At 39.0% G+C, this 27,948-nt stretch overlaps 3 protein-coding genes across 5 annotated transcripts; 1 reads left to right on the top strand and 2 right to left on the bottom strand.

The window, feature by feature from the left end:
- The first annotated feature begins 5 nt into the window (after window positions 1-5).
- On the top strand, window positions 6-8,256 carry LOC149112075 (uncharacterized). 2 transcript variants are annotated; one of them, XM_089289725.1, is made up of 4 exons: window positions 6-96; window positions 169-319; window positions 667-925; window positions 7,801-8,256. In XM_089289725.1, the coding sequence occupies exons 3-4, from the start codon at window positions 667-669 to the stop codon at window positions 7,854-7,856; spliced, it is 315 nt and encodes a 104-aa protein (XP_089145851.1). In that variant the 5' UTR covers window positions 6-96; window positions 169-319; the 3' UTR covers window positions 7,857-8,256. The 2 variants fall into 2 exon arrangements, with proteins under 2 accessions (XP_089145851.1, XP_089145852.1); XM_089289726.1 differs by lacking the exon at window positions 169-319.
- A 3,504-nt stretch (window positions 8,257-11,760) lies between these two features.
- Window positions 11,761-18,333, bottom strand: LOC110062984 (uncharacterized). 2 transcript variants are annotated; one of them, XM_020769932.2, is made up of 2 exons: window positions 18,169-18,333; window positions 11,761-13,971 (listed from the first exon to the last, which is right to left on the bottom strand). In XM_020769932.2, exon 2 carries the CDS (start codon window positions 13,900-13,902, stop codon window positions 12,517-12,519), a length of 1,386 nt encoding a protein of 461 aa, XP_020625591.2. In that variant the 5' UTR covers window positions 13,903-13,971; window positions 18,169-18,333; the 3' UTR covers window positions 11,761-12,516. The 2 variants fall into 2 exon arrangements, with proteins under 2 accessions (XP_020625591.2, XP_089145850.1); XM_089289724.1 differs by lacking the exon at window positions 18,169-18,333 and adding an exon at window positions 16,513-17,175.
- Window positions 18,334-23,862: 5,529 nt separating this feature from the next.
- Window positions 23,863-27,932, bottom strand: LOC110062981 (small ribosomal subunit protein uS3mA-like). The gene is made up of 3 exons (XM_020769858.2): window positions 27,795-27,932; window positions 26,737-26,941; window positions 23,863-24,788 (listed from the first exon to the last, which is right to left on the bottom strand). The coding sequence occupies exons 1-3, from the start codon at window positions 27,840-27,842 to the stop codon at window positions 24,517-24,519; spliced, it is 525 nt and encodes a 174-aa protein (XP_020625517.2). The 5' UTR covers window positions 27,843-27,932; the 3' UTR covers window positions 23,863-24,516.
- Window positions 27,933-27,948: the final 16 nt, after the last annotated feature.

The following is a 27,948-nucleotide window of genomic DNA, read 5'->3' as shown; positions in this document are numbered from 1 at the left end:
TACATCGACTTATTTGTATCGAATTCCCTTCTGCTTGACGCCCTCCAGTTGTATTTTTTTTTTATCCCTTCCGTAGCTTCTAAAACCCAGAAAAAGGTAGGTACTATATAAGGCTTGTTTTGGTGCACGAAATATCCCATTGACTCAGATTGACTGTGGTTCACGCAGGATATCATTGTGGATCTTATATGACGTACTTTTCGCGCCTTTCGTCGTGAAGCCATCTTGAATCTATTTCAAGTAGTCTTTCGAGTAGCAACAATATAACAACAAGGAGGAACTTAACACAGAACCTCTTTTCGGTTCTCATGATAAAAAGGTAATAGTGATCGTATTGTTTTAAGTAAGCTTTCTGTTTAATCGTTGGATACTGTTTTTAAGCTTAAATATAAATGATGTGATTTACCGTAAGAAAATCTAGATCTTGAAATGTTTGGGGATGTTTGGCTGGTTCTTGTGCATATTGTACATGTATGTCCTATGTTATGTTATGTTATGTATAGTGACATTTATACACTATACAGGTTTTGACTGTAAATTTCCCCAACCAATTCTGATCACTGGTATGGTTGGTTTGGTATTGTTAAAGCTACAAAAATGTCCTGTTTGTAATTTTGTTATTTGTTTGTGTGTAACATCACACCACCTCTTTTTATAAATTTCAAGATGTCTGAAAAGTTCATGAAGAGGTATGATGAAATGATGAAATCCCCAACATTTGAGGAAATTGACCGCAGGGATCCTGTGGCCTTTTGGGAAGCAAGGGAACGTTGGGCATTGGAAAGGTTAATAGAGCTGGAAACATTGAAAATATACCATGACAGAGTCCAAGAATGTTACAGACGGGAAGAGGTGAATGCCAAACAGTATTGCAGAAAGGTTGTTAATGACTACAAGAAAGCTTTTGAATCTTACAAAAAGAAAGGTAGGAAATTTTATTGTAACAACCCTCCAAGTTGCGACCATTTTAGTCACCATGGTGACTAGAATTTTGGAGCTGGCGACTAAATTAGAACGCAAGTCGCCAGCTCAGCGACTAAAATTAACATGACCTATGAGTCAGGAGCTTGAGCGGACTATCATCCGGAGCGAAAAGAAAAATGTTCTGAGCAGTGAGAATTCACTTTGTAAAGCTAGTTGTTGTGGGATTTTAACCAACAGAAATGGAGACTGAATAAAATGAAATGTTACACGGTAAACAAAGATCAAGGAATTGCATTCAGTTGAGCTTGGGACGAGACGAAATTTGTTCCACTCGACTGAACTTTGGCATGTGACAATTTTACCTGGAAGCGTGAGACAACGCACGCAGTCCGGTCATTTGCCATCGAAAAGAAGAGGAATTGCAAAAGCTTGGAAAGCTCGACGGTGACAGGATCCACAATATATCTGAGAAACATCCAGATGTATTTGAGAAACGTATTTTGTCTCAGTGGACATGAAAATACTTGACTTTACAGCAAACTTGATAACACAAGCACAGCAAGCGGCTCGCAGTTGTAAATAAATTTCACTTGTGTGAACGAACCTGGGTTTATTTTTAAATTGTCAAAGATTTCATCAATAAAAAATATCCGTCTTAGTGATTGCCCTAAAACTTGTGAAAGTATTTTTGCGTTGAGTATTCGCGTTCTGCGGTTCGCATATTAAATTCAAAATGACAAACAATTTGATTGTGAAGTTTTCTGTCCATTTCAATGCAGTCTTTAATTTTCAGATGAAGTTTTATATCGTTTGCTTATTCAAGCAGAAAACGAGGTTGAACATTTAAAAAAGATCATAAGTGATAAGGTAAAAATAGTGTTCACTTTATGGTCTCAGCAAGAATTTGATGCTGCCTTGATAAACATTGGAAAACTTTCTGCCATTCAGCTGCGAATTAGGCTATCTTATTTTAACTTGGTATAATCTGTGTCGTTTGTACTGCTCCTGTTGTGTGAATTATAAATGATATACACAAATATTTCTGTGTTTTGTGAAGGGACTTTTTTTCTTAATTTTCATTTTCATTTGATCATCAATCATTCCAATAAAAGTATATTTGAATCAACATTAGGTAGTTCTTTCACTGAACGAGACTTCAATTTACTTGGTGGTTCAAGGAAAATGTTATGAATAATACAGTTAGATAATAATAAGATTATTATTTATTATTAATTAATTATTAATTTATGCATATATTTTGGTGACTAAAATTTTTCACTGGCGACCAAACCTGAACAGTCAGTGGCCAAATGGCCACTAAGGAAAAAAGTTAACTTGGAGGGTTGTGTAAACAATTTTAGCAGAGCTTACCAAATAGAAAATATTACCGTATTTATTTACCTATAAGCCAAATTATTTTTTCAGAAATTTGGACTTGAATCGGCCAGAAAAATTCCCAACAAAGTTTTTTGGCTTATAGCCGAGAGTTTAATCGCTTTTTTTCTCTCTCAGGTGTTGAGAACCAAAGGAAATGTCACATAAATTCTGTGATCAATTAGTATTCAGGAGCGCAGTGTTTCATGCCAAATGCTTTTCATTGTTTCTAATAGCCTGCAAGCAGGTTCACTTTTGAGTCACATGTGCGAGCGGCAAAAAGCAAAGTGATCTGGCGTTAAGGAGTCTGGTGAAGAGGTGCCAAGAAAGTGAGCCTGCTTTGATCTCTGTAATTTTTTCATTTCTGCTTCGCCTGAGCGAAGTGAAATACCATTGGTCAAAAAGCAGGAAAGGTGAGAAAACTGTCAATCTATTATGTTTGATGAGGAGCAGTTAGATCCCTATGGAGTTGGTAATTTACTGCACGTTCTCGCAATAAAAAATAATTTGTCCGCATTTAGAGTCAGAGGAAGAGTTGAGTGCCCGTATTACTAATGTTTTGACAAAGTTCTAGTCTATTTCGGGTTAAATTTCAAACTAGAGAGGGAGCAGGAAATGGCAGCTGAAAGTATGTTAATGAATCAAGACATACTTGTCGTGTTGTCAACTGCATGTGGGAAGAGTTAAATATTACAAACTTACATGATTGCAAGCGGGTAACGAAACAACACAAAAGTGTTTACTTGTTTACCAGCATCATCAAAGACAAGACTGCCAAAGCAAGATCACTTCGTCTTGCAATCAAGCGTGTGTCCTTGCTACACATAAACTTTGGTGGTTTTTCTTTGGCAAAACTTTATCAACAACGGATGTCGCGCATGCATGTTGTTATGAAAAAGATTTACAATTTTCCCGAGAAATCTGAGCTGCCAAAGTTCATACATGTACTTCCAGTGAAAATTAATCGACCTATTTTTTCTGCGGTTTCTGGGGTGGAAGTGAAAAATTTGCAGAGATCAGAGCAGGCACACTTTCCCGTCTCGCAGCTTTGCCGCTCAATTTTGCGCTTGTGGCTACGCATGCTTGTGCTCCACAACGTGAGCCTGCTCTTAGGCTATGTTTCTAAAAGGTGTGATTTTAGTCTACACAATAACTTTCAACAAGTTTCCTTGGAGGGACAGTTTCTTGAATGAATGCTCAAGTAACTTTTTGTTAAGAAACATTGGTCTTGGCTTATAGCTGATATTTTTCCGATTTCTTTTTCGAAAGCTTTTGCCCACTATCATGTTTCACAAGTTTAGGGTCTTGGCTTTTAGTCAAGCTTGACTTATAGGTAAAGAAATAGAGTAACACTAGGGCAGGAAAAAAAAATTGAAATCCACTTGCTCAGTAGGAGTATTGAATGGTCTTTGTGAGCATGAGAGCAGAGCATTTATTTTTGCGAGCATGAGCAGTGATCAAATTTGCCTTGCAAGCAGCAAGCACTTAAGAAAATACAGATGGCAAGTAGCGAGCACTTCATAAATTTTCCGAGCCGGAATCTCTCATTTATTAAAAGGAAACATTGTTTTACGCCAATAAATCTGGCTGACTCCTCCAAAACAAGACAACATGCACAAAGCTAGGCATCAAAATGTTAAGATCTTATCGTGGTTCAACCAATCCCAGCAGCGCACCCAGCCATAGTTATGCCTAATTTGATTTAGCTTCACGGGAGTCAGTGGGTGGACTCTCAATCGATCAGGGAGATCTAAATCTTTCTAAGCACACTAGAAGAAGCTAAAAGCTACCAGACTCCAAAATCTGAGCATGCAAGCAGTTGCAAAAATTTTGCGAGCACAAGAGAGCGAGCACTCATCTAATTTTTGCGAGCACTTTTAAATTGATTGGGATATTCGATACCCCTCTTAGTGGGCCAGTAAATTTCAGTTTTCACTTGCCCCCACTTAAATATTACTTGCCAACATGGTGGCCAGTATGGAAATCAGAGGACAAAATTAATGCGAACAAAGTATGCTTGGATTCCTTACTAATCCATGCTTTCAACCTAATGGTTAACTAATCTTGCAGTCTTAAGTTTTGAAACAGCTTCTGACTAGAAATTATCATTTATCAAGCTGACATTTTTATTCAGACTCACAAGACTACTGAGACCACTAGGCCACTGAACTTCTATTTTCACTTGCCCAAGAGCAAAATTTACTTGCCCTGGGCAAGTGGACGTGTTTTTTTTCCTGCACTGAACACTCCTTGAAGTTATTTTGAAATATGCAAAATTCTGGTTAATAATATTATGTAGGTAACAGAGCACAGTATACATCATCACCGGGGCATAGCCAGGGAAGGGTTCTAGTGGTTCCAGAATCTCGCTTTTGGGTTATGACTATGGCTATAATTTCAAGGGGAAAATGATGGGAACCCCCATTTGGGAATTCCACAGTATTAGATCTTCCCTTTTAAAGAAAAAGAAAAGAAAATTTCTCTATGAAGCCATCACATGCTACATTGAAGGTTACAATATTATAGCAATGTGTAAATTGGACAGATTATACAAGCCTACTGTGGACACAAGCCTGCAATATGGGATTCTGCACCTTTTTAGTTTTCACATGTGTGAGAGTTGTGTATGCCTTGTTTGGTGCTATCGAGAAAACCCTTTATTTTTTGTCCAAGAGAGCATGGTAACCAATCCTGCAATCTGATTGGTTCTTAGCACGGTCCAGATTTTCCTATCTCTGACCACAGTCATGGTAATAGCGGGAAACAGCACAGGTGAAATTGTCATGTTGGTCAATTTTCATGAGTGAACTAGCGGTAATGGTCAACCTTTGCCCTTTTTGCACTTTCATTGACGATTAATTGATGCATGTTTATCTCTATTCACTTTTAACTGGCATGGAAAGTCACTGTAAGTAAATTCAATTGAGTATTTTGAAGTTGTGAGAGTTTGTTTGGTTGTTTGTAGCTTGGCACTGTAATGGTGTGTAGTCTTGTGTTTCTCTTGCCGCACAATTTTAAGCAAAAAAATTGTCAATTGCAGTCGAGTTTACCTCTCTGATCATTGCTGTATTTAAGAGAATTTCTGTGGAATACAGTTAATGGATTTCCTTGCTTTCTGCTACTCAATTTATGGTAGAAAAGTCTGATTTTGATTGATTCGCAACGACTGATTGAAATTGTTTTTGTAGTACAACTTCAAACTTTGCAGGAAATTTCACACCGGAAAAACAATTTTAGTGAACTAGATGCAACTAACATAAGGTAGTTTGAAATAAATCTCTCCTGTAATACATCTTTCGTTGTCTAGTATCCGAGTTACTCGCTCATTGGCTTGTTAATTTTTTTTACGATGGTTTGTAGACAGCACATAAGCCAATTCAGTGACAAAGTTGCTTAAACAAACCTACTTGTATGCCAATTTACTGCAGGAAAAAAATAAATGATGTTACTTGCTGGCTTAGGGTTGATCCATATAGTGAAAAACTGTGACCTTGGGCTTGAAAATGCTGCCCTCGGCCTGCAGCCTTGAGCAGCATTTTCAAGACCTTGGTCACAGTTGTTCACTATACGAGCCACTTTGCAGTACTATGCAGATGATATATCTCCCCAGGTTTTTGCATTTCCATTGGTGGTATAGATTGCTCAAGGCAGATTAAGACCTACTAAGCAGCGTAGTTCAGACCTTGCATGATCACGATGACAATTTCTTTCTAAACTTACACAGGCTACTGAGCATTTTATGTTCATTGGCAATTTCATCAGCTCAATGTGAGTGATCATTTAGCTCAATCCGCCGATTTAAAACATACTTGAGGTTGACCATGACCAGTGAGTGACAATCCTTTCTTGCTCTAATGGACCTCCATTAACCCATTGACTCCTGTGCTGGACATAACTGGCTGTGATGAGTGTTGGCCTTCGTTCCACTTCTGACGTCATCACTTTTGGCCAAAATTGGCATCATCTATACTCAAGTTCTGCAGGAGGAAAAGATCTTTCTAATGATTCCCAGATCAGGGTGATTGGCTCAATGGAGCCTGAGATATGCACAAAAATACTCAGAAATTTGAGTGAAAAACTTGGAGCAAAATTTCCTGTGACTACACTTAGCTACTCCATGGTAAAAATTGCCCGTTTCGATGATGCTTTCTCACAAATTTTTGAACTGGAAGCAAGCCCAGTAGAATGTCAATCACTGCATGAATGCTCCTTCTTGCTGATATCCCAACAGAGTGAATGGTAAATCTTGAAAATATAGTATTTGATGAAATAATAATATACATCATGGCCATCCTAATTGTAGCTAGACTCTGAATTGTATTGCTAGATGATACAGTTCTAGATCTTTCATTTAAAAGTCTTGTCCATGTTTGACAAACTATGAGTCATGAATGCCCCAAATATGTTTTCACAGTGCTCTAAGTCCAGTCATAATAATGTCTCTTGAGTGCTTTCAGCCCAGTTCCTCAGATGACGTCAATAGAAGCCTGACCCAGATCCCACTTTGCTGGGTCGTGGCCACAGAAATTACAACTTTAAACACCTGTAGGAATGTGGTGATTTTATCAATGAATCAAGATAATTTTTTGCTGAAGTAATTGGGAAAACTAGTAGATATCATTTAAGGAAAAATAAATTGGGGAGTTAGTTGCACTTTAAATTATTTCCAGCATGATTATGTATACTGTGCTCTGACACCTACAGAAACAACAAATTCTGAATTACAAATTCTGCATTAGAGTAAGTTATGTTAATTTCAGGGAGGGTTACATTTACAGCAGTTTATGCCTAGTATAGTGAGTAACCTGTTTTTATAAGTTGTTTCTTGTAAAATGTTCTATATACAATCTATAACAGGGCTTGGCATTTCTGTTAGCCCTGGTGGGTACATTTGCCAGTCTGAGGGCTTGTAGAAAGTTTTGGGTAACAATTTTATTTACATGTACTTTGATAATTTTTGTTAAGAAAACTGTACAATTAACAAATGTTTATATAAAGTTAAAACCTAGAGATGTTAAAAAGGAAACTTGAAAAGTACCTGTCATCATTAGTTTTCTTTACTCCTACTGATCAAGACTACAATCTTGATACTCCTAGTTGCTTGGTGAAGACTGGAACGTGCCTTCCAGTAATTATGGTTTGCAACCTGGCTTACAAACATTGGCAACCTGTTTATTTCACCAAAACAAATAAAGAAAGAGCTTGTGACCCCCAAACATGGTACAGAGCTGCACAAAGCTTTTTTTCTACCGAATATTTCTTGAAGGAAAGACCTTCTTAGAAATAATTAAATTTAACACTAATTCCAAGACCAAAATGAAACTTGTTGTCCACAAACAAGTTTTGTACTTTGCAGTTGAATCAATTGTTAAGATTAGGGAACTGTTCTCATTATTTGTGTGCTCTCTTAAGTATGGAATAAATGGTTTTGTTTTAATCTGAGAAGCTATTTACAACAAAGAGACCCTTTTTGCTGACTGTGGGTTTTGCTTGCTTTCTTAGCTTGGTTTGATACAGAAGGGGGTGACTGGACCAAGTGGAAAGTGGAGATTAACTAGTGTGTATCTTCCAGGGTTCTTCTTTTACTATATGAGTGACATTTTCCTTGTCAGGACATTATGTGGCTGTTTATAAAGTAAATAATTGTAATTGACTGGCTTTATTTGATAAGACATGTGTTGGTTCTTTGCCATATGCACTTTCTGATGAATAGCTAGCTGAGATTTCCACTGTGCACTTTATTATTCATAGGCCTTTCATTCTGTAATTGAACATTGTGCCATGATAATGCTATGGAAAGGTTTGGTAGTGAACATTGTACTCATGCCTGTAAACTGGTTCAAAATCTTGCATGTAAGCTGTCATAAAATGCTTTCTTTCATACATGTGTAAAGTTAATGATTCATGAAACTAAAATAAAAAATTTGAACATTTGTGTTTAGAAAATTAACAACAGAATGATGTAACTTTACTTCTATTTGATTTTCTAATCTTGTGTCTTTACAAGATTTCAAGCTTGTCATCATTCATTGACTCCGAGGTATATTTGTAAATGTACCTCACATACCAAGCAATCCTGCTTTTGTGTGGCTGTGTTCTGTTTTTTGTTTTGTTCTTTTTTTATCACAAAAGTGTTTTCTCTTTGTTTTCTTGCATTAATTTCAGTGACAAGAAATAGAAGTATTGCATTTCTGTACATCATCACTTTAATTTTAATTGCCGATTTCAGAGTTGCCGTAAGGCCCTCAATCAAAGCAGGGCCCGATGCACAACCATTCATATGAAAATGAGTTTAACTTGCATATGAATGGGAATCTCATTTTCATATGAAAGGATGGGCACCAAGACTCGCTTTGAGAAAGAGGCTTAAGGTAATTCGGAAATGGCCTATTAAGTTTTTCTTTGGCACAGCAGTTGACTTGATTTCACCTGATTCATCAAACTCGCTACAGGCGTAAATAATGAGAATAAAGTTATTCACTGCTGTTTTTACTGTGTGTTCCAGTCGGAATGTTAACCAGGGAATTGGGCAATCTAGTTCACTTCATCTGAAAACAGTAGATTAGTCATACTTTTTCCTCCAAAGTGTCTTGTTCTTAGCCAAAAAATGTTTTAGAACCTGTGAGAAACCAAAGTTTCGTCAGTTCTTGCATCTTTCCTTATTTTCCCAATCTTCTAGACTTCCTTTTTGAGTTATTTTTTTGTAAAAAAAAATACCTCTAAGTCGGCGCGTCGGGTATGTTGTGGACGGGGCAATGGATGAGTTAGTGAGTGAGAGATGTATGTATGTCACACCAATCAGATTGGATCTACTATAAACAGCCAATCAAATTTCTTGTAAAAGTAAATGGTATGTGAGAAGATTTGATCCCGATAGAGTTCAGAACGGCCATGTTCATTCCTCTATAGAAGAGGAGGAAGTATTCATATATTGGGTTTACTTCGACATTTTCTGTGGGTTAGGCTGAGAATTTTAGTTAAATGAACGAGATGAGCCTTGAGGTTTGAAACAGTTCGTGAGTTAGTAGTATGCAAATGCAGCGAGATATTTTTATTTTTAGTTACAAAGGTAACTTGATACTTTTGTTTTCTACAAGGAGTAAATTCAATTAGAGGTCACGAATCGTCGCTTCTAGTTCTTATGACATGTTTTAGAGGGGACGAGATTTGAAACAGTTCTAACGTTTACAATAGTAAGTGCAGGTGACGATTGTTTTGTTCTTGTTGCATGCAAATATAACGAGATATTTTTCTTTTTTAGTTACAAAGGGTAATTTGACACTTTGGTTTTTCACAAGGGAGTAAATTCAATTAGAGCGGACGAATCGTCACCACTCTTAACCAGGAGATGTTTGCTATCTTTAGTACCAGACATAACTAATCGATGACATCAATGAAATCAATGAGTAATCAATAGGTAATCGATAGGTAATCAGTTGATTAGTCATTGATTATTGCCAATGATCAATGAGTAATCGATGACTAATCGATGGGCCACAAAATTTTTGGTCATCGATTAGTCATTGATTTCATCCATTACTCATCGATATCATCTCGTGGCTGCAAACGTATTTGGCGAAGAAAAACAAAATTAAAACAACTTAAATGTAAACGAATGTTTCCAGGTTTTTCTTTTCAGCTTAAGTAGTACATGGAAATTAAGCTTCAGAAGGGTCCCCAGTATCTCTTTGCCGTTTGAAACAGGGACCTGCCGAAAATATGACAATAGCGGTTCTAAAACAACTCTTAAAAGATAAAGAAATCGCGTTTAGCTCAAATGCCAAAAGTCGGAACTTGTACAAATATTCAATACTCAAGCTGGTTATGTAACTGCTTATGACGGATGTTTCCCTAAGCCGAAGCAGTTTTACTTTGCTGACAAACACCCACAAAAAAAAAATCGATAACCACGTAGTCGATTCTTGTCAGCGTACTTGTTAGTTTCATTTTCAGACTGGTTGGTTACTGTTCAGTTGTTTTGTTATTAAATAAAGAGTTGGGTAAAATGAAATATTGCACAACTGAGAATCATCTGTATTTGTGATTAGGACTTTCCGTCTCGACATCGTCAACAGGAACTTCAGATAAAGGAAAAATGCGTCTAACACAGATAAAAGAATCACAAACGAAAAAAAATGGTACAAGACAGCAAGAAAAGTGTCTTTCGTGCGCAGTATAATAGTCGATGAGTAATCGATGGGTCATCGATGAGTAATCAATTACATCAATGAGTAATCGATGTCATCGATGAGTAATCGATAGTCCACAATTTTTTTGGGCTTCGATTACTCATCGATTACTCATTGATCATCGCCAATAATCAATGACTAATCAACTGATTACTCATCAATTACTCATTGATTACCAATTGATGTCATTGATCATCGATTAGTTATTTCTGGTTAGTAACAAATGGTAACTTAACACTTTTGTTTTTTATATGGGAGTAAATTCAATTAGAGCTGACAAGTTATCGGCTATTGTTTCCAGGATATTAAACAAAAAAGAAGCTTTCATTTCTGGACGGTTTTTACCTCTCTGCAGTAGCAGTTTAAAAGTTTTATTTGATGACATTCATGTCAGTCCGATATTTTTAAAGGTAAAAAGTATGAAAACTGTTCAAATGTTCTCTGAAGACTGCGCGGCACCAAGTTAAAGGGCAATTTAATTAAATCAGATTTTCAACGTGTCACAGGTTTTTTTCTCTTTCTTTCTATTTTCGGCGAAGTTGTGTTGTGTTGTGTAAAAAAGTAAACTTACGACTGGTATAAAATGCGAAAAAGTCTCTCAATTAACTTGAGTATTTTTGAGCAGAAATTCCTCTTGGGGGTTGGAAGGGTTATGTGTTCGGTGAGTGAGGGAGGTATGCATGTGCGCGTGTCACACCAATCACAGTGCGGGTTGTATCAAAAAACGAATCAAATTGCCTGTTAGAAAATAAGATGGTATCTACATTAATCTGGAGACGTGTCAGATTACTGTAGTTTGTTCAGTCAAACATTCTTACCATGACCGATGTAACATCGCAACCAAAAAAAACGTCAAATTTACCAAATCATTACTGTACCATGAATGCTCCTATCTCCGACACTTCACACAAAAAAATAACTCTGGCACGCCTTGCGTGCCTATGTTTCCTATTTGGCAGTTGGACTATGAGCCTAAGTTTTCTATGAGCGAATAGCCAACCAAGTTTAGCTGAGTTGACTATTTCTGGATTTTCGATAGAGTACGGATGAGTGGCCACTAAGTAACAAATGGTAAACGCCATAGCGTGCACTATTGAGTTATGGATGCACGCGGGAGGTTGCTAAGCACGAAAGAAGCGTAAGAGTCGCACGAGGTGATAGCCTCGTGCGACTCTAGCTTCTTGAGTGCTTAGCAAACCTCCCAAGTGCATCCATAACTCAATAGTGCACGCTATGGCGTTTACCATTTGTTTTATAACATAACATTGAGACATTGGAACAACAGAAGTCCTTTTATTGAGCTACATCACAGAAAAATGTTCGTGTAGTCTTGCATAACAAGAGAAAACAAGCCCGCGAAAATTCATTCATGACAACCGACTGCACACCAGTAACTCGATAAAGTTTCATCTTCAGACAACTGTGAAGACAATTTCGCATTTCTGGCAGAAGGACGTCGGCCATTACTTTGGAAACAATGTCTGTCAAAAGATTTGCTTTGTAAACATTAGCACACACGTCAGCAGCGTACACCCATGGGCAAATAGTAGACGCTAAATTAACCAATCAGAGCGCGCGCTTTGCTTTAGTTATGTTATAAAACTTGATAGAAACACAAAAGGTTTTCTATTTCTTAAAAATTACACAGCCATAAAAGTTAAACTGTGCTCAGAACTGCATAAATGTAAACAACAGAACTTCTCGATAACTTTTAATAAATTTTCACGCATTAGATTTTTATCCAATCTACCTTCGATATATAGATATAGACATAAATTTTGGAACTAGCTTGAAAAATCAACAGTATTTGAAAGCACATCTACTGCCTAACAGCTTTAATTAAATGATCACTGTAATTCACAGACTAAGAATTTAGGGTCACATTTACAAGAGGTTAGGAAGCCAAACATTACAACGTGTTTCAATTCTTGAATCAAAGATTTCTTTCCTTTTTTAAAAGAGTTAGCAAAATCAGTGTTAAAATGCATGGTTGTATTTATTTGGCCAAGCACGACATTGAAGTTGATAATTAGAGCCGACAATCAAATTCTTCCCATCTTGTCACTTGGCCATTCAAACCACACTGTGCTCCATATCTACACCCGCGTACATTAGTTCCTTCAAAGATGCCGGTTTGGTACCATTTGCCTTCATAGTAACACCCTTTGGGCGAAGTTGTAGGGAGAGTTGTTGGCGGGGAAGTTTTACAATTGAAATCATCCCATAGCTGGAGCTTACCATCACGAGTACAATATTCTCCATAACACCAGCCTTCTCCATCTGATCCTCGGCTGATCTCACTGCCTGCCGGATACCAAACGCCATTTTGTAGACAACCTAATGGAGTAGGAGTAGTGGAATGAGTTGAGCTAGGGGTTTCTGTTATGGTCATTTCGCCACAATTCCAGTCATCCCATGCCACAACCTGTCCATTCTGGTCGCAAAGCTGTCCATAACACCATCCATTACCATCTGATTTTCTGGTTATCTCACTGCCTGGTGGATACCAAATGCCGTTTTGTAGACAACCTAGTGGGGTAGTAGTAGCAGAAGTGGAAGGGGTTGGGGCAGGAGGTGGGGAAGGGGTTGAGCTAGGGGTTTCAGTTGTGGTCACTGGGCCACAATTCCAGTCATCCCATGCTACAACGTGGCCATTTTCGTCACAATACTGTCCATAACACCATCCATTGCTATCTGATCCTCGACTGATGTCGCTGCTTGGTGGATACCAAATGCCATTTTGGAGACAACCCAATGGGATAGTGGTAGGTCTAGGAGTGGTACTTGGGTCACAATTAAAGTTATCGTATACAATGATCCCACTATGATGGTCACAATACAATCCATAGCACCATCCTTGGCCATTTGACTCATTACGGATGTAACTTCCTAGTGGGTACCAAGCACCATCATAGTAGCACCCTTTGCGTGTGGGGGTAGGGGTAGATGGGTAGGTTGTGGAGATCACAGTGGTTGGTTGTTCGGTTGTAGTTCGATCGCAATGAAAGTCGTCCCATGACTGTACTTTTCCATCATCGCCACAAATCTCCCCATAGCACCATCCTTGGCCGTCCGATCCTCGACTTATCTCACTTCCCTTGGGGTACCAAACTCCCTCTTTAAAACAACCACCTGGTGTTGTTGCAGGCACAGTTGTAGCTTGACCACAGTTGAAGTCATCCCATGCAACACTTTGGCCATGGCTACAAAGGAGGCCGTGGCACCCACCACTCCCGTCAGATCTTCTGCTCATCTCTTCCCCATCGGCATAGCATTTTGACTCGTGAAGACAGCGAGGAGGGGAGCATCCTGGGTCGGTTGGGTGTCCGTTACTTTTACGTTCATCCAAAGGGCGAGACTGAATGCCAGTCGCCAGGAATACCAATACAAAGGATATATGCGCCACTTGCCTCATTATCCTGCCAAGATATCCAGTGATTGTAAATCTATGTGTCAGTGAAAGTCACGCCTTTTTATTGTGGCACTGAGGAAAAAAACAAACAAAAGGAAAACAAACTCTAAGTGCTGCAGAACTTAACGTACATATTTTTTTTAAGAAAAAGAGAAACTGAACTTTGCCCGACCGTTATCATTTTCCTCGTCGTAAACATTTCGGCGCATTACTTGCGATCAGGTCGACAGGCACTCTTTTTCGGAGACACGCGTAGACGGTAAACGCCACGCTTGAAAATAAAACAGGTTTAGCGTAGCGTATGACCAAAGTTTTTGTTCATTGATTTAATATTTGTCCATTTTTTTCTCGTTGGTGCATATATGACTGCATTTTAATATGAACACGCGGTGTTACTGAAAAGTGCGCACCAAGTGAGCTACAAACTTTTGATCACTTCAAGCGATGAAAAAAAAAAAGTTGAGGGAAAAAAATTGACAAATTTCTTTCAAGTTTTACTTCGTCTTCTTTGAAGTCTCTGGGGAGTTTGGAGAGATAAAAATGATTGAGCGGGGTTTATATATATTTTTTGACCATTGGTCATCATTAAAAGAAATACTCCTATTCGTCTTTTTACCTATGATTGAAATAGACCAACGAGCAGGGACTAAATCAGTTCGCAATTTTTGCTGATGACATTAAAAAAAACATTAACTGGAATTAACTTTACATTTGACTCGTGTTAACTGATTAAGGTTACTGTAGACCTTCAAGGGCCTATCTTGTCCAAAATTATTTTTTTACACCAAATTCAAGACTTTTACTTTATCTGAATTTTCCAAAAAAAATATGTCAAAAACTTAAAACGCGAACAAGTTATCCTCAAAAACGTAAATTCTTAAAACGAGTCAATGAACCACAAACTGTGATAAGCGAATTAAAATGTGTCAACCTTTGAGTTGAGCAGTAACAATTTTCGCGGCAACTGATCTCATCCGCGGAGTCGTATTTCGCTTCTTTTGTTTACGTCTTGCAATTTCTCGCAGAGAAATCTTCGTTTTTGTTGATTGTTTTCGTCTCTTAAGCGATAGACTAAGCGCTTCGCATTTCCACATTTAAACGTGAGCGCAAATCGCAAGCGAATGTTTCGTCGATGCTCTGCTCTAGCTTCTTCTGGCACAAAAGTTGATTGCCGCGGAATTACCGACGAATTTAACCGCTGATGTCTGACAAGACAGCTCCAAACGCTTCTTCCTCCTACTTTATAGAGTGTTTTTCCATATTCTACAAAAACAAACAGGCCGATGAATTGCGCGTTTAGCTGTTTTCGTAAATGTGTAAATATCTGCACTCGACGCCTGTTCAAGGCTATTCCGCTAGCATTCGTCTTTTTTCCCTTTTCCTTCTTTACCATTTATCTGCTGATTCGGTTTAGATGCTGAATATTTCACGGCAGACGATGTAAAGATATACTGTAAATGTAAACATTGCACATTCATTCCCGGGAAGCGTTACTGTAGCCCGCTGGGAAAGTTTAAAGCTGCGTTTCATTGGTTGGCGGCATGGCCACGTTGACAACCGCTTCAGTGAGGAGCGAAAACTGATCTAAAACTGTGAATTTCTTTCGAGGCCGAAAACTTAAGGTTTATTTTTGCGTGAATTACCTCTATTCAAATGAATTAATAGGGTATGTAGATTGATCGGATTTTAACGAAACTTGGCCACAATGTTCGTCAGATATTAGCGCACCAAAGACTGTGAGGCTTTTGCGAAAATCGAAATATTATTCCTGTGACGTCCCATTGAGTAACAGCAGTCAGAAAATTTTCTATTGTCCAACTTTGAAAGAGATTTTGTAAGCAACCAATAGAAATATCGAAAAAGCCTCACACCCTTTGTTAGCTCATCATCTCCTGATTGATAATGTCCAGTCAGTTTAAATGTCCGCGGTAACACAAAGGCTGGTAATTCAGTTTAGCAAGTACGGTCATTTTTGCGTTTTTAGGTTTGCGCGTGCCTATCAAAACAAAATAGCAAAATATATTGTTATTTTCGGATTCTACAGTTTATTAGCTTTACATTGATATACAATTTGCCGTGGTTTTCTTTAAAGCAGCGCGTAAAGAAAGCATTTTCCGGAAGGCATCCCTGAAGGTCTACAGTAACCTTAACTTCACATTTGACAACCAAGCATTTTTTTTAGCGACACTAAAAATATACTATCATCCAGACACCCATCAGCTGGTTTGTATTTCCTTTGACATTTTTTACATCTTTTTAAGCAACCCTATATCGCGTTCATGACTGAATTCCTGAAATCTTTGATCTACTGAAAGACATCGGTGACCCAAGCTGAGAAATGCCATCTGTTTTGATTCTGTTATGTTGAAGGACTTGAAGACATTGAATGTCTGGAGTTTTACGCTCCGAACCCGTGTTTAATTGTGTTCTCAAATCAAGCCACTCGTGGCTTCATTTGATGGGTCGTTGATAGGAACGGCTAGGCTTAGGATGATCTGGATTGCGATTCCTGGTTCTATCGTTTCCAGAATAAAGGGATTATGACATGGATTACTGAGCACTCTAAATCCTTACGCACTAATCCAAGCAAACATTGGAATACTGTTTACGTACCTTCCCGATCGGTTTGACTACTGCTGCAGTATGTACAACGTACTGTAGTGAACTATGTAGTCCAGTTTCGCGAGGCTTCTCTAGCTCAGCTAGATCTTGCTAATTTTGTTTCGTATATCAAATTTCCGTGAGACCTTTTGGTTGGCCTCTTCCCAGACTCCGGCGTTAATCACCACAAAGCATTTTTAACATTGTTTTTTTTCGTTTTTTTTTTTTTTTATATAGAAGGCTAAACTGTCCTAATGCGATCAGCAAATCCTGCCCACTATATATCGTTTATGGTTGTATTCTTTATATTTATAAAATCAGTTATCATTCATCTTGGTCATCTTGGACCAGTTTAGCATATTTACCAAGTAGAGCATTGAACGGGCTTATCACTCCCCTTGACTTCTTGGTTGGTAAACCCTGGATTGTGGTTGACGAGCGGCACAAAGCGCAATGATAAAAACAGAACGCCAGATGGAGCACACTTTAGTTACCAAATAAAAGATGGTATCCCATTACTGTTCCATGTTCATGTTCTTTAAGAAGATATGTAGAAAAATAATTGGGAACCGCTAATTTGAAAGAAATTAGTCAGAATTAGATTAGAATTAGGCTTTCTATTCCTGAGGTGATAATTGATGAGGTCAACTATCACCTCGTGCCAACAATTTTTTGAATTTTTTGAGATCCCGAAAAAGCTGTGGAAAAACTTGTCTGCGGCTCGCCTTCCTGCAGCATTTTTCATTCCCCCAAACTTCCATGAGCGTTTCTATTTAACAATAAGATTATGAACTCAAGATGTTTTAAATACAAGGTAATCCTCAGAATTGATTAGGCCGACCGAAGGCCGAATCCCGGGGGCCGAATCAACTATCACTTCACAGAAATCTCGAGTTCATTAAAGAATTTCGAGAATTTTAATCTGCTCTATAGAGAATATTAATTTTGAGTGAGATTTTAATCCTCTCGGAAATCGTATCATTCAGTAATGTCTGCCAATCCTTCTCCGAAACTACGAGGAAATGAGACAACGCCACGATTCATAGTAAACGACCTCCAGCCACTGTATGGAATAAATGTAGACAGTAGTTTTACATTGCCGTTCCATAGTTCAGGCTCACTCTCATGGATCTTGCCTTGAGAATACTTTTCCATCGATTCCAAATAATATTCGAGCGAACAATATTCGACCGGGTAAACACTGAGCTGGAATTAACTAATCAACAAATGCAATCAAACTACAGCCAATGAAATATAGCTGTTCACAAGGCGATTCAAAATCGTGTTCGTAAACATTTAAAATAAACTATAAACCACTACGACAACCATGAGGTGCGCAATAGTCTTCGCACATACGACGTACGACATATGACGTCATTCAAAATGGCGTAGAAAATGCAGACATCTCAAAAGAAGTCACCCTTGAAACCAGAGGACGCCCAAGATTGTGAACTGCGTTCTGCGAACGCAATTAGTAGAGTTCTACTAAAACTCGATAGAAACACGCAATATGTCTTCTGTTGGGTTGTATCTGAACTATTGAGTGTGTTTGGCCAGCTCTTTTACAGCATCTTACAACATTGTTCAATGATGCAATATGTTAGGTTGAAATTGCGCGTGCGAATGGCTGGGCCTTTTAAAAGAGTAAACTCCGCAACAGGTACTTACCGGCAATACCGAAGAGATATCATAAAAGCTTTGAACATTTAAAAGCAACTGGTCACCGGCTACTACGCTATCAGGCTTGGACACTAGGGCGGGCAGAAATTTAAATGGTACAAGCCATTTGCGCATTTGTGTGCGAGCGGCCGCACGGGCTAAGTATGGGCTTATGCGAGCCTGAGAATACTCACGAAGAGCACGTGTTTATTGAAACTGTACGAGTGTACGTGCACTCACACGCGTACCCGTGGTAACCTGTCATGTCGCCCGAGAGTCATGTTGGCCGAGGTCACCTCGTCCGAGACTACAGCCAGGTCGCCTGAAATTTTTAGTCATGTCGCCCGATGTCGCCCGATGGAAATTACGGTCTGAAGTTCCAACGTTTCAGCGTAAACGTTTGTTTAAAACATACCCCGTTAAGTACTCATAAAATATTGTCCTGCTGTACTTGTTTATTCAGCTGCTGTATCGTAAGAGCCCGTGAGTCCGCCATCTGTACCGTGCAAGTTCACCTTGTCAACACCCGGAAACTGCAGGGAGTACAGCGCCGCACATATCCAAACCTGCAAGCAAAACTCTTTGCGAACTGGGAAGATTACGCCTCAAACAAGTGCTCAGCCAGAGGATCACTTACGTGTGTAAAGCATGCTCCCATTTGACGCCCGGCCCAGCCAGAGAGAGTTAATCTGTTGATGTTAGTAAGTTAATCAGGTTTTATGCGATTTTAGGACATTTCTGAGGCATAGTTAAACACAAACATAATGTATCATCTCACCGTATTCGAATCAAGGATAAAGTATTGTAAAAGGTTGGTATTGTTATTGTTGGATATATTGATAACGAACTGAGATTTTTGGATTTATTACTAAGTTTAGCCAGTTTTTTTACGCTTTCGATTTATATTGTCGTAAGGTATTAATTAAAATTAACGTACAAGCAATAGCTTGTCGCCATACGTTCCCGCTAATCTGGGCACGAGTCGGCAAGACGCCTTCGATTTCAGGACAATTATTTCAGGGTGTAACACTTAGTTTACTTATCATTTAGCTGTCATTGTTGTAAATTTGGTAAAACAGTAAATTGAATGGAATAAAACATTGTTAGTGCTGGATTATGTCTAAAGCGTGTATGTTCAGTATGTCGATTTAACTTTTGTTTATAATGAAACTTTCAAAATTCAGACCGAAATTACTGAGACTTGGTTAGAGATATTTTATCGGTTCGCTATCAGTTTATACTTCAACTCTCTCCTGATTAGTAGACATGATATTTCATCAGGCGACATCACTCAACATTTTCGGGTAACATCTAAAGAGTTCGGGCGACCTGGCTCTAGTCTCGGGCGAGGTGACCTCGGGCGACATGACTCTTTAGGCATGATCGACATGAATGTGATAGGCCACATTCGATATATCAATATTCTAACATGGCTCCGAGGCTTTCAGGACAAACTTCTATGTTTGGTGGTATTTTCTTTGTATCCAAGTCTCTTTTGGGAATTGAAAGACAAATGAAACTTTAAAAAATTGCAATTTTGACCCCAAAGCTTCGGATCGATGTTAGAATATTGATATATCGAACGTGGCCTATTGATTCGTACGCGTAGGTGTGTCAGTGAGAACGCGTACAGACTTACAGAAACTCTATAGTTTTCGTTGTGTTGCCTCGTGTTGCAGGGTGTTGCCGACATGTACGAAGTCAACTTTGGCTCTACCTTCATGTTCACGTTATGAAACAAACCGATGAATAACCATGTCAGTCGGGCAGGATTAGATCTAACGGCTTCCCATCAAACGCAGGTGATCCACAGTTTTCTCATCTTCCTGGCCTTACAGGCATGGTATTTTACTGGGCTAAGGTAAAGTGAAATTGAAAAATTTACAGATGGGAGAAACACTTGCACGATTCCTCGTATCGTGGACCCTCTTGGGTCCCCGCTCGCGCATGAAATATGCTGTACGCGTATGTGATCCTAACGTAAATGTACGCCTGCTCGCACACTAGCTACTTATTATAGATATTAGGCCCTGTCCAAACGGGAAATGTTTGGCAATCAAACATGATCAAACATTGCTTGGTGACCGTTTGGACACCTTGTTGGATCGTGCTTGTTAAAATTTGCGCGACGTCAAACATTGTAAACATTTTGTTTGTTCAAACATGTTTGATATCGTTTGGCCACTCAGTGCAACGTCAACATGTTTGGTCACCAAACCTGACAATGTTTGATCGTGTTTGATCGCCTGACATTACTCGTTTGGACAGGGCTTAGAATTTATGCGCGATGAGAGAAAAATTAGTACGTGACACTTGTAAATGTAAATCTTGTTTACAGTGGTCATGCACTTAGTTATACAAACACTAAGCTTAGCTAGTTTACAGGCATACCACTGAAACAAAGGAAAAAAATATTTCAAATAAACGAGACATATGTAACGAAAGGTTTTCAGTGCGGAACTGCGCGGTTAGGGACGGATATGGGCTATCAGCTTGGGTGCTGTTGAATACAGGAATAACGGCGGACGGACTTGTCTTAGGGAAAGCTTGGAAGAGCACAGGCTCGCTGCACGGCACTCGTTACTCAATGCCAAAGGTACAGGGTCGTTGTCTCTCGTCAGCCGGACAGTAAATCAGCAAGGACTCTCACAGATCTGGAACTCTCTTGTCTTCTTTATTTTAGATTAAACCTCGTGGTACATAGCTCAAAGGTAACTCAGGGTATAGTTAATAGGGGGTAACTCAAGGTAAAATCAAGGTAGATCAAATAGTATACAGTACGTGCCTGCTTGTATATGCTCACAGTGCGATAATAATAGCAGGTGAACTTTAAGGTTTACAGCAAAACTGAATAAACAACTAAGTATCGATACCAACATCCGTAAAGGAAATTGCAAAACGTTTAGATCTTCCGTTCAAGATAAGTTCGAGGAAATTGCTCAAGGTATGTAAATAATGGTGTTATTTGACAATACGCTGCTTCATATCTGAGAACAATAAATTAACGATATTAAACAAAATATTGGACTAGAAATAATCTTAAAACTCGCAGAGAAGTTCCATTCTATGTGTGAATTTGTAATTATTCTATATCTAAGATACCGTATCAAGAAATGGTCTGTTGTTCCGGCTCAACATCTCACTTTCAGCAAAAATGGATAGCCTTTTGTTCTTGGTAGCCCTGAGGGACTTCGTCCGAAGCCAAGCCTAAATCGTCGCCGTTGTTCGCAAAACTTTCAGCATAACAATTAAGCTGCACTTGGGGGTGGGCAGCGTAATTTTTTCTCTCGTAAAGTCAATTCTCACCGGTGTACCCCAAGGCAAAATTGACCGCCGCTGTGCGCATCGAGGTGATCACAATTCAAAAACTAATTATCCACATGTGTCGCATTCGGACCACGTCTCTCTAAATACAACCCCCGGTTTAAATCCTTTTTTATTCTAATTCCGTCTCGTTTTAATAGGTATGCTGCTGAAAACATTCTTTGTCTGTCATTCGTGCGGCGTTATAACTTTTCTGCTTTTTATTAAGTCGACCGGGCGGTGGTTAGAGTGAAGAGTGTGTGACCGAATTTCTGTTTTCGCGCGTATAAATCTTTCTCTGAAACCTGGCGATCGTCATGGAAGTTATTCTTTTTCAATTTTTTTAGTGTTCGCGGAGCGTCCAGATTTTGACTCAACTGTTTTCAGTCGAGCGCGCGGCACTTTATAAAAGAGGTGTGACTTTTTAGTTTTGAAAGAGCGCCGTTGTTTTCAATCAAGCTCGCAGCAAACGAAGGTGTGATCATGCATGCTAATAAAAGAACACTTAACCTGATGAATGAAGAGCGGCATTTGAATGAACTCAATTTTAGTAAACAAATCTAGAACGGTGGAGTCGTGATTCACAAAACAATACGTTGAGAGTAAAGCGAAAATTATTAAAGAGCAGAGAAACGCTACCCAAAACATCGCGTCTGTAATTTTAATTATTTTCCCCCTGATTTCTTTCCGCTGGAAATCGCTGTGGACATCAATCGGTCGGCGAGGAAAGATGAGCGAGCTTCGAAGCGCTGTTAAGAGCCATTAATCTCTGGCCGAATGCTCGACTGAAAGCAGTCTCTCCTCCTGCTTTTCAATCCGTGGGTCGAACGCGGAAACAGCGGGAGCACGAAACGAGCGGCTTTGCCGCTCGATTATCGCGCTCGCTATTTTCGCGTTCATCCTACACTGATCTTATGGGTTTTCGAGCGAAAGAGAGCCTGTTCGCAATCTAGCATACATTGCTATCTTATGACATTTCCTGTAGATTACGATAAGTTTACAATTCTAAGTAAAGTGCGAAACGGGCGGAACTAATTTACAATGAGGATATACAGAAGAGCAAATATTACGCATAAACCTACTTATAGTCTTTGGGGGTATTTCTCTTCTGTGACAGTTAAAAATCCCAACTGGCAGGAGGCAGACCAGTTGCCTATACACAAAGCGTGACCGAGGATTTCAACTCGGGACTACAGACAAACAAATACCGCTAGTGGCAGAGTGGAGGCCTTGAACTCGGGACCTCCGGACTACAACACCAGGGGCCCGTTTCTCGAAGGTTCCCAAAAGTTTTCGCACCCGGAAAGCCGTACTGAAAGTCAGTCTCAAACCTATGATAACAGAGCTGTTTCATTTACATATTCTTAATATGACCAGAAGTTCCCTTCATACAAGAAGTTTCAGGCGTACACACCTTTCTGTTTCTAGATACAGATTAACTAAAAACTGGGCTCCTGCTAAAAAATGGCTTTGCGGGCCCGAAAAGTTTCCGGGACGTTCGAGAATCAGGCCCCAGCCGCCCTAAACCACTCGGCCACGCTGCCTCCCACAAAGGGCAGGCGGCGTGGTCAAGTTGTTAGGACTTTTAAGAGGAAGGGCACCCTCGTGATGTTACGTACGTGTAGATGATCGTGAACAAGGGCAGTTATTAAATTGAAACAAACTTGTAATAGAAGCTCATGCGGGGGAATATCATTAAAAAAGTATTCATTTTTTAATTCGTTTGCATTTGAAAAGGCTCCCTGCATTAGCCTCAGTTGCAAGCTAGTTCCAGTCCAATACCGAGAATATCTGGGCGTATTTTAAACGTCCGAGTTAAACTATAAGTCCTTCACTTTTTTCCCTTTGGATAGCTGAAAACACCAAATAACAGAGAAGTCCTGTTTTCTTAAAATATTAGGCGGAAACGGGAATTGAAGAAAACAGCTACTGTGTCGTTTCTTTACGAATCGGGGGGCACTAATCTTTGCGATTGCAAAAGACTGGTTTTTCTAGATGGATAATAATTTTGCGATTTTCGGGAAGTCGCGTTTTATTGAAATTACAACATTTTCGCATTTTTAAATTAAACTGCATACAATTTACAAGTGAGATGTAAAACACAGTAATCCAGTGCGGAATTGTAGATGCTCTTCTCAATGGAGTAGCTTCAGACGATCCTTCCCTGAAAACCTTTTTTATTTCTGAACGTTTTGTTTGTCTTGTCATCGTTTTATTTCTGAACGAAAGGCTTTCAATATTTATTATTTCGCCAGTGGAGCAAATTTTTGCGGTAATTATTTTTTGCGGGAACTTTTTTTGCGGATCATGAAAAAAACCCGCAAAAATCGCAAAAAATTATAGAACCCGCAAAAATTTAGTGCCACACGGTAAAATAAACCAATCAGAATGATGAAGTGGTGGGTTTTTACTGCTTTCGTTTAATTTTACAAACACATTTGGACTAGGGGCTTAATTACTCTTCGGGGCTGTTTCTTTTACTGTATTTAGAAGTGCAGAAAGATGTACAGATTTACATGCATCAGTGGAGCCGTGTCCGATCTCGAGTGTTCTTTACTTCTGCCTGATAAGGGTCTTGAACAGGAAGCAACTGCGGTGGGTAAAATCACTTTTCACTTAAATGGCTTGAACCTTCATTTCCAACCACGTCAATCACAATAATCTACACCAAGTATGAAATTCAGTCATAGCTCAAGCCTTTCCTTGGTTAGTCCATTTTGGCCGATTGTAGAAACAAAATATCATTAAAACATATCTGGCACGTTCAAAAAAGAGCTTCCAGAAATTGTCACCTGCTCTTCTGATTGGCCTGGAAAAGCAGCCATTTTGATGCCTGTCTTGTCATTGGACGGAAAAAAAAAAACTTTGAACCACACACACAAAAAAAAAAAAACAAAAAACAACAACAAAAACCAAACCAAACCAAACCAAACCAAACCAAACCAAACCAAACCAAAAAAAACAAAACAAAACAAAACAAAACAAAACAAAACAAAAGAAAACAAAACACCAAATGAAAAGCCGACTGTTTTACATGCTATCCCCTAACTGACCCTAAGACTGTCTTCCAGAATACGACTGTGCCTCCACTTTCACAATACATCCTAAAAGTTCAGTGAGAAGCTTCTCTGTGAATCCTACAAGGAAATAAAACTTTTTTACATCCCCATATATTGACACAAGAAACACAAGAATGATATTGTTAGCTCTGCGCTTGATGACCACTTCAGATTCCACAAACTCGTGCATAACTCCTTCCACAAACTTGCGTATCATTATATCATCCAATAGTCTCTCCGATGCCCACAGGCTTCCCTTTAAACTTCCTACAACAGACATCACAATGTCAATTTATTTTATTACAATTTAAAGCTGAACACACATACACGTACACAGTAAATTAAAAAGCCACAAGAACATTGTATGATTTGTAACGGAGTCATAATAGAGAAAAGAAAACAGTTGAATATTGCAGCTCCACAAGCAAGACACCCCAGTAGTACACACATTAGTTTGTTGCCAAATATGTTCCTCCTTGGGCCAGTTCTGACATCAAATTATTCATGAGCAAAATCTAACAAAAATAACATGTTCTGGATTTCCCACCCACTTTCCTTTTCCTTTAAAAATGCCCATCATTCTCAACGTCTTCAATTTACTAAGATGGCAAACAAATGCTAGTTGCAACAGGTCTTAAAAACTTAACACCTCAAAATGTTAGAAGCCCAAATAAAAGACATCTCAAAATAAGAGGTCATCAGAACACCAATATCATCTCCTAAGGTAATATTTCATGAAAAAAGCTCCAGAACTTTGTCAACTGTCTGACATGTGGCAGGCCATGACTGAGGCCCTGTTTACATGAGTCTGGACAAATTTTTGCAAGGACAAATACTTGCACGGATTACCATCCATTTACATGGGACTGGTGGAACTGGATGAATTTTTGAACGGCTAAGCATGCAAGTTTGGGACCTGAAAAAAGCAGGTCAACTTTTCAACCGGCATGGTTCCATATTTCGTACGGACTAGTGTAAACACCAGAACCGTGCAACTTTTTGCTCAGATAGTGCGGTCGAGATCTGGAATCTAGTTATGTTTTGCCTGGTTAGCAAAAATGAAACATCTTGCTACATTTTGTCCCTGGTTTGTTACATTTTGTTAAATTTAAGACAAAAGAAACAAACAAAAGCAGATTACACATATGAGGAGATGAGTGGTACGTCGGGGGAATTTCTCCTTGTCGTTATCAAGGTACTTTTCCAAAAACATTTTTGGTTGCGTCTTCATACTTGCTCCTGATTGTTTCCCAATCAACTCCTTCCCCTGCTTTTCCTACTGTGTAGTCTATAACTACATGTAGCAACAAATTAATTTCTTCATCAGACCATGTAAAGTTTTTGACTACCACCATGTTTGATTTGCCGTGTACTGCATCAGCTGCAACATGATTGGCTTACATGTAAAACACTAGTGATAAACAATCACAACAGAGACATAAAAAAGCCATTCAAATGCCGCAAGTGGTCTAAAATTTGCACGGATCCATGTAAACACCACTGTAATCTGTAACAGAATTTGCACGGATCCACGTAAACAGGCGGTCCAGGAACAAAATTCGTCCATACAAAAATTTGTCTGGACCTGTGTAAACAGGGCCTGAACTTTTAGGTAAATAAACATGACCATTGTATAGTGAGGCAGCTACTGTACACCTGTATATAATAACTATTTATTACCCAACTAAGTTACTTTAGAGGGCCAATAACTAAAATTAACCAATCAGATTGCTCCATTGTCGGTACTAGACTGTAATATTGGACCAGGCACTGTTCCAAATGATCCCACATGATCACTCTTGAAGATTTACTGTAGTTTTATGGCTTATGTTTCTGAAAACAATTGCTGTGACATAAAAGATCCCTTTTCTTCTTCTTCCAACTCTCTTTCCCTTCTGTTTTGCTTCATATTAGATGTGAGTGTATGCTTAGTAGGCTCCAATCAGAACTGAGCGCTTGAAGTTAACAATGTTTTTCAAGTCCGTGATCGTAGCATTTTAGTTCTTAACATTTTCAGTCATGTAATAAATCTCTTATTAACCAAGCTAACTCGGGACCGTACTAAGAGAATATCGGCCCTCAGTCTTTTTTGTATGGACCTTGCCTTGCTTAGTTTGCATTGTCAAGACCTTGGAATGATATTCTCCCAGTAATGCCCTTGGATTTGGTAAACAAGGTATATATACAGGTAGAAATCATTCTTATCTGACAGAACCTGTGTGAAGTGAGTCTTGGCTTCTTGTGACTCCTATTCTGTAACTTGGTACTTCATTGCGTTTCTGTTGCTGTTTTTGTTTGGGTTGATATGCATATCTGACTCCAAGGATCCCCGAGACAGCTGGTGCCACACCAAACGCAGGGAAACATGCCACACTGCGACAAGTTCCTAGATTTCCACTTCGATATACATTATTAAGGCCCTGTGAAAAAAGTCATGCGTAAACCACAATCATTTCAAAACTTCTCTTTCATATTCTCTTACAATTGGTAATAAGGCTCCATCGTGTGGTTTCACAAAAAAATTAAAAAACTATCCAAACCGGCCCATCCCAACAGGGGTTATTTGAGATTCTAAGGCAGAGGTTGATCCCAAAAGCCAAAAGTTTTAAAGGAAAGTATGAGGCAATAAGAGGCTGGGACTAGTGGATTGTTCAATCAGACTAGTAGACTCTGTCATTTACTTGCAATTGCCCAATGGGCAAGCGAATTTTCCTGGGAAAAATCGTAAGGAAATTCAAATATTTACAGAAGTACTCTAAGAGATAAATTTTTTGGGGAGCTAGTGAGAATGACTTTTGGGCTAGTACATCATAGTTACAGCTTGTCCGAAGAAGAAGCTGGAAAATTGGTCGTCTTGGACTCTGGAGGGGGCGGGGGTTGGGGTCAGGTCGATGGGATGAGTGTGAGTGTTCCACATTCTGTTAATTTTTGTCCTTCTTGCTGTCAATTTTAATCTATCAAAACTTGAAAATTTTCTTATTTGATATCCCCTGATATCTGTTCTAAAATAGCCCATAACCCATTAATTTTACCCCCAAATATTCTGCATCCCAAAAACCTTTAACAGGGCCTTGGCAATGCTTTCGGGCTAAATAGAATCTTGAAGTATACGTTTTGTCTAGTTTTCAGCCGTTTTGACAGTACAACATAAGGCAATTATGAACTAAACTGGCCGAAAACTTGGCAAGAAACTGCGAGCCACATGCTAAATAACTTCAAATAAATAAAGATAAAATCGCTCAATGTTATTTCACTAAACTGATATAAGCCTACCTGAATGCCAGCTTGTTTTAAGAAGTTTCTGCAGCCATTCGTAGCCATTTCAATGCGATTTTATGCAAAAATATGAAGTTAAAAACTTAGAAACATCAAGCAACAGTCGTCCGCCATATTTGGTTTACTCCCACAATGCATCACATTCGGTTCC

This window comes from Orbicella faveolata, unplaced genomic scaffold (assembly GCF_042242905.1).
Source record: "Orbicella faveolata isolate gen_17 unplaced genomic scaffold, um_ofav_v1 contig_2, whole genome shotgun sequence".
Lineage (NCBI taxonomy): Eukaryota > Metazoa > Cnidaria > Anthozoa > Scleractinia > Merulinidae > Orbicella > Orbicella faveolata.
The sequence above is the reverse complement of the archived record's forward strand: the minus strand, read 5'-3'. Positions and strand labels throughout refer to the sequence as shown.

Excerpts from the sequence above, each read along its gene's own strand:
- LOC110062984 (XM_020769932.2), bottom strand. The coding sequence starts at position 13,902 with ATGAGGCAAGTGGCGCATATATCCTTTGTATTGGTATTCCTGGCGACT.
- LOC110062981 (XM_020769858.2), bottom strand. The coding sequence starts at position 27,842 with ATGGCTACGAATGGCTGCAGAAACTTCTTAAAACAAGCTGGCATTCAG. Across the intron at positions 26,942-27,794 it reads TAAAACAAGCTGGCATTCAG|GGCCTTAATAATGTATATCG; the intron begins GTAGGCTTATAT and ends CTTTTTTCACAG. Across the intron at positions 24,789-26,736 it reads CCAAGACTCACTTCACACAG|GAAGTTTAAAGGGAAGCCTG; the intron begins GTTCTGTCAGAT and ends TGTCTGTTGTAG.
- LOC149112075 (XM_089289726.1), top strand. The coding sequence starts at position 667 with ATGTCTGAAAAGTTCATGAAGAGGTATGATGAAATGATGAAATCCCCA. Across the intron at positions 926-7,800 it reads TGAATCTTACAAAAAGAAAG|CTTGGTTTGATACAGAAGGG; the intron begins GTAGGAAATTTT and ends TTGCTTTCTTAG.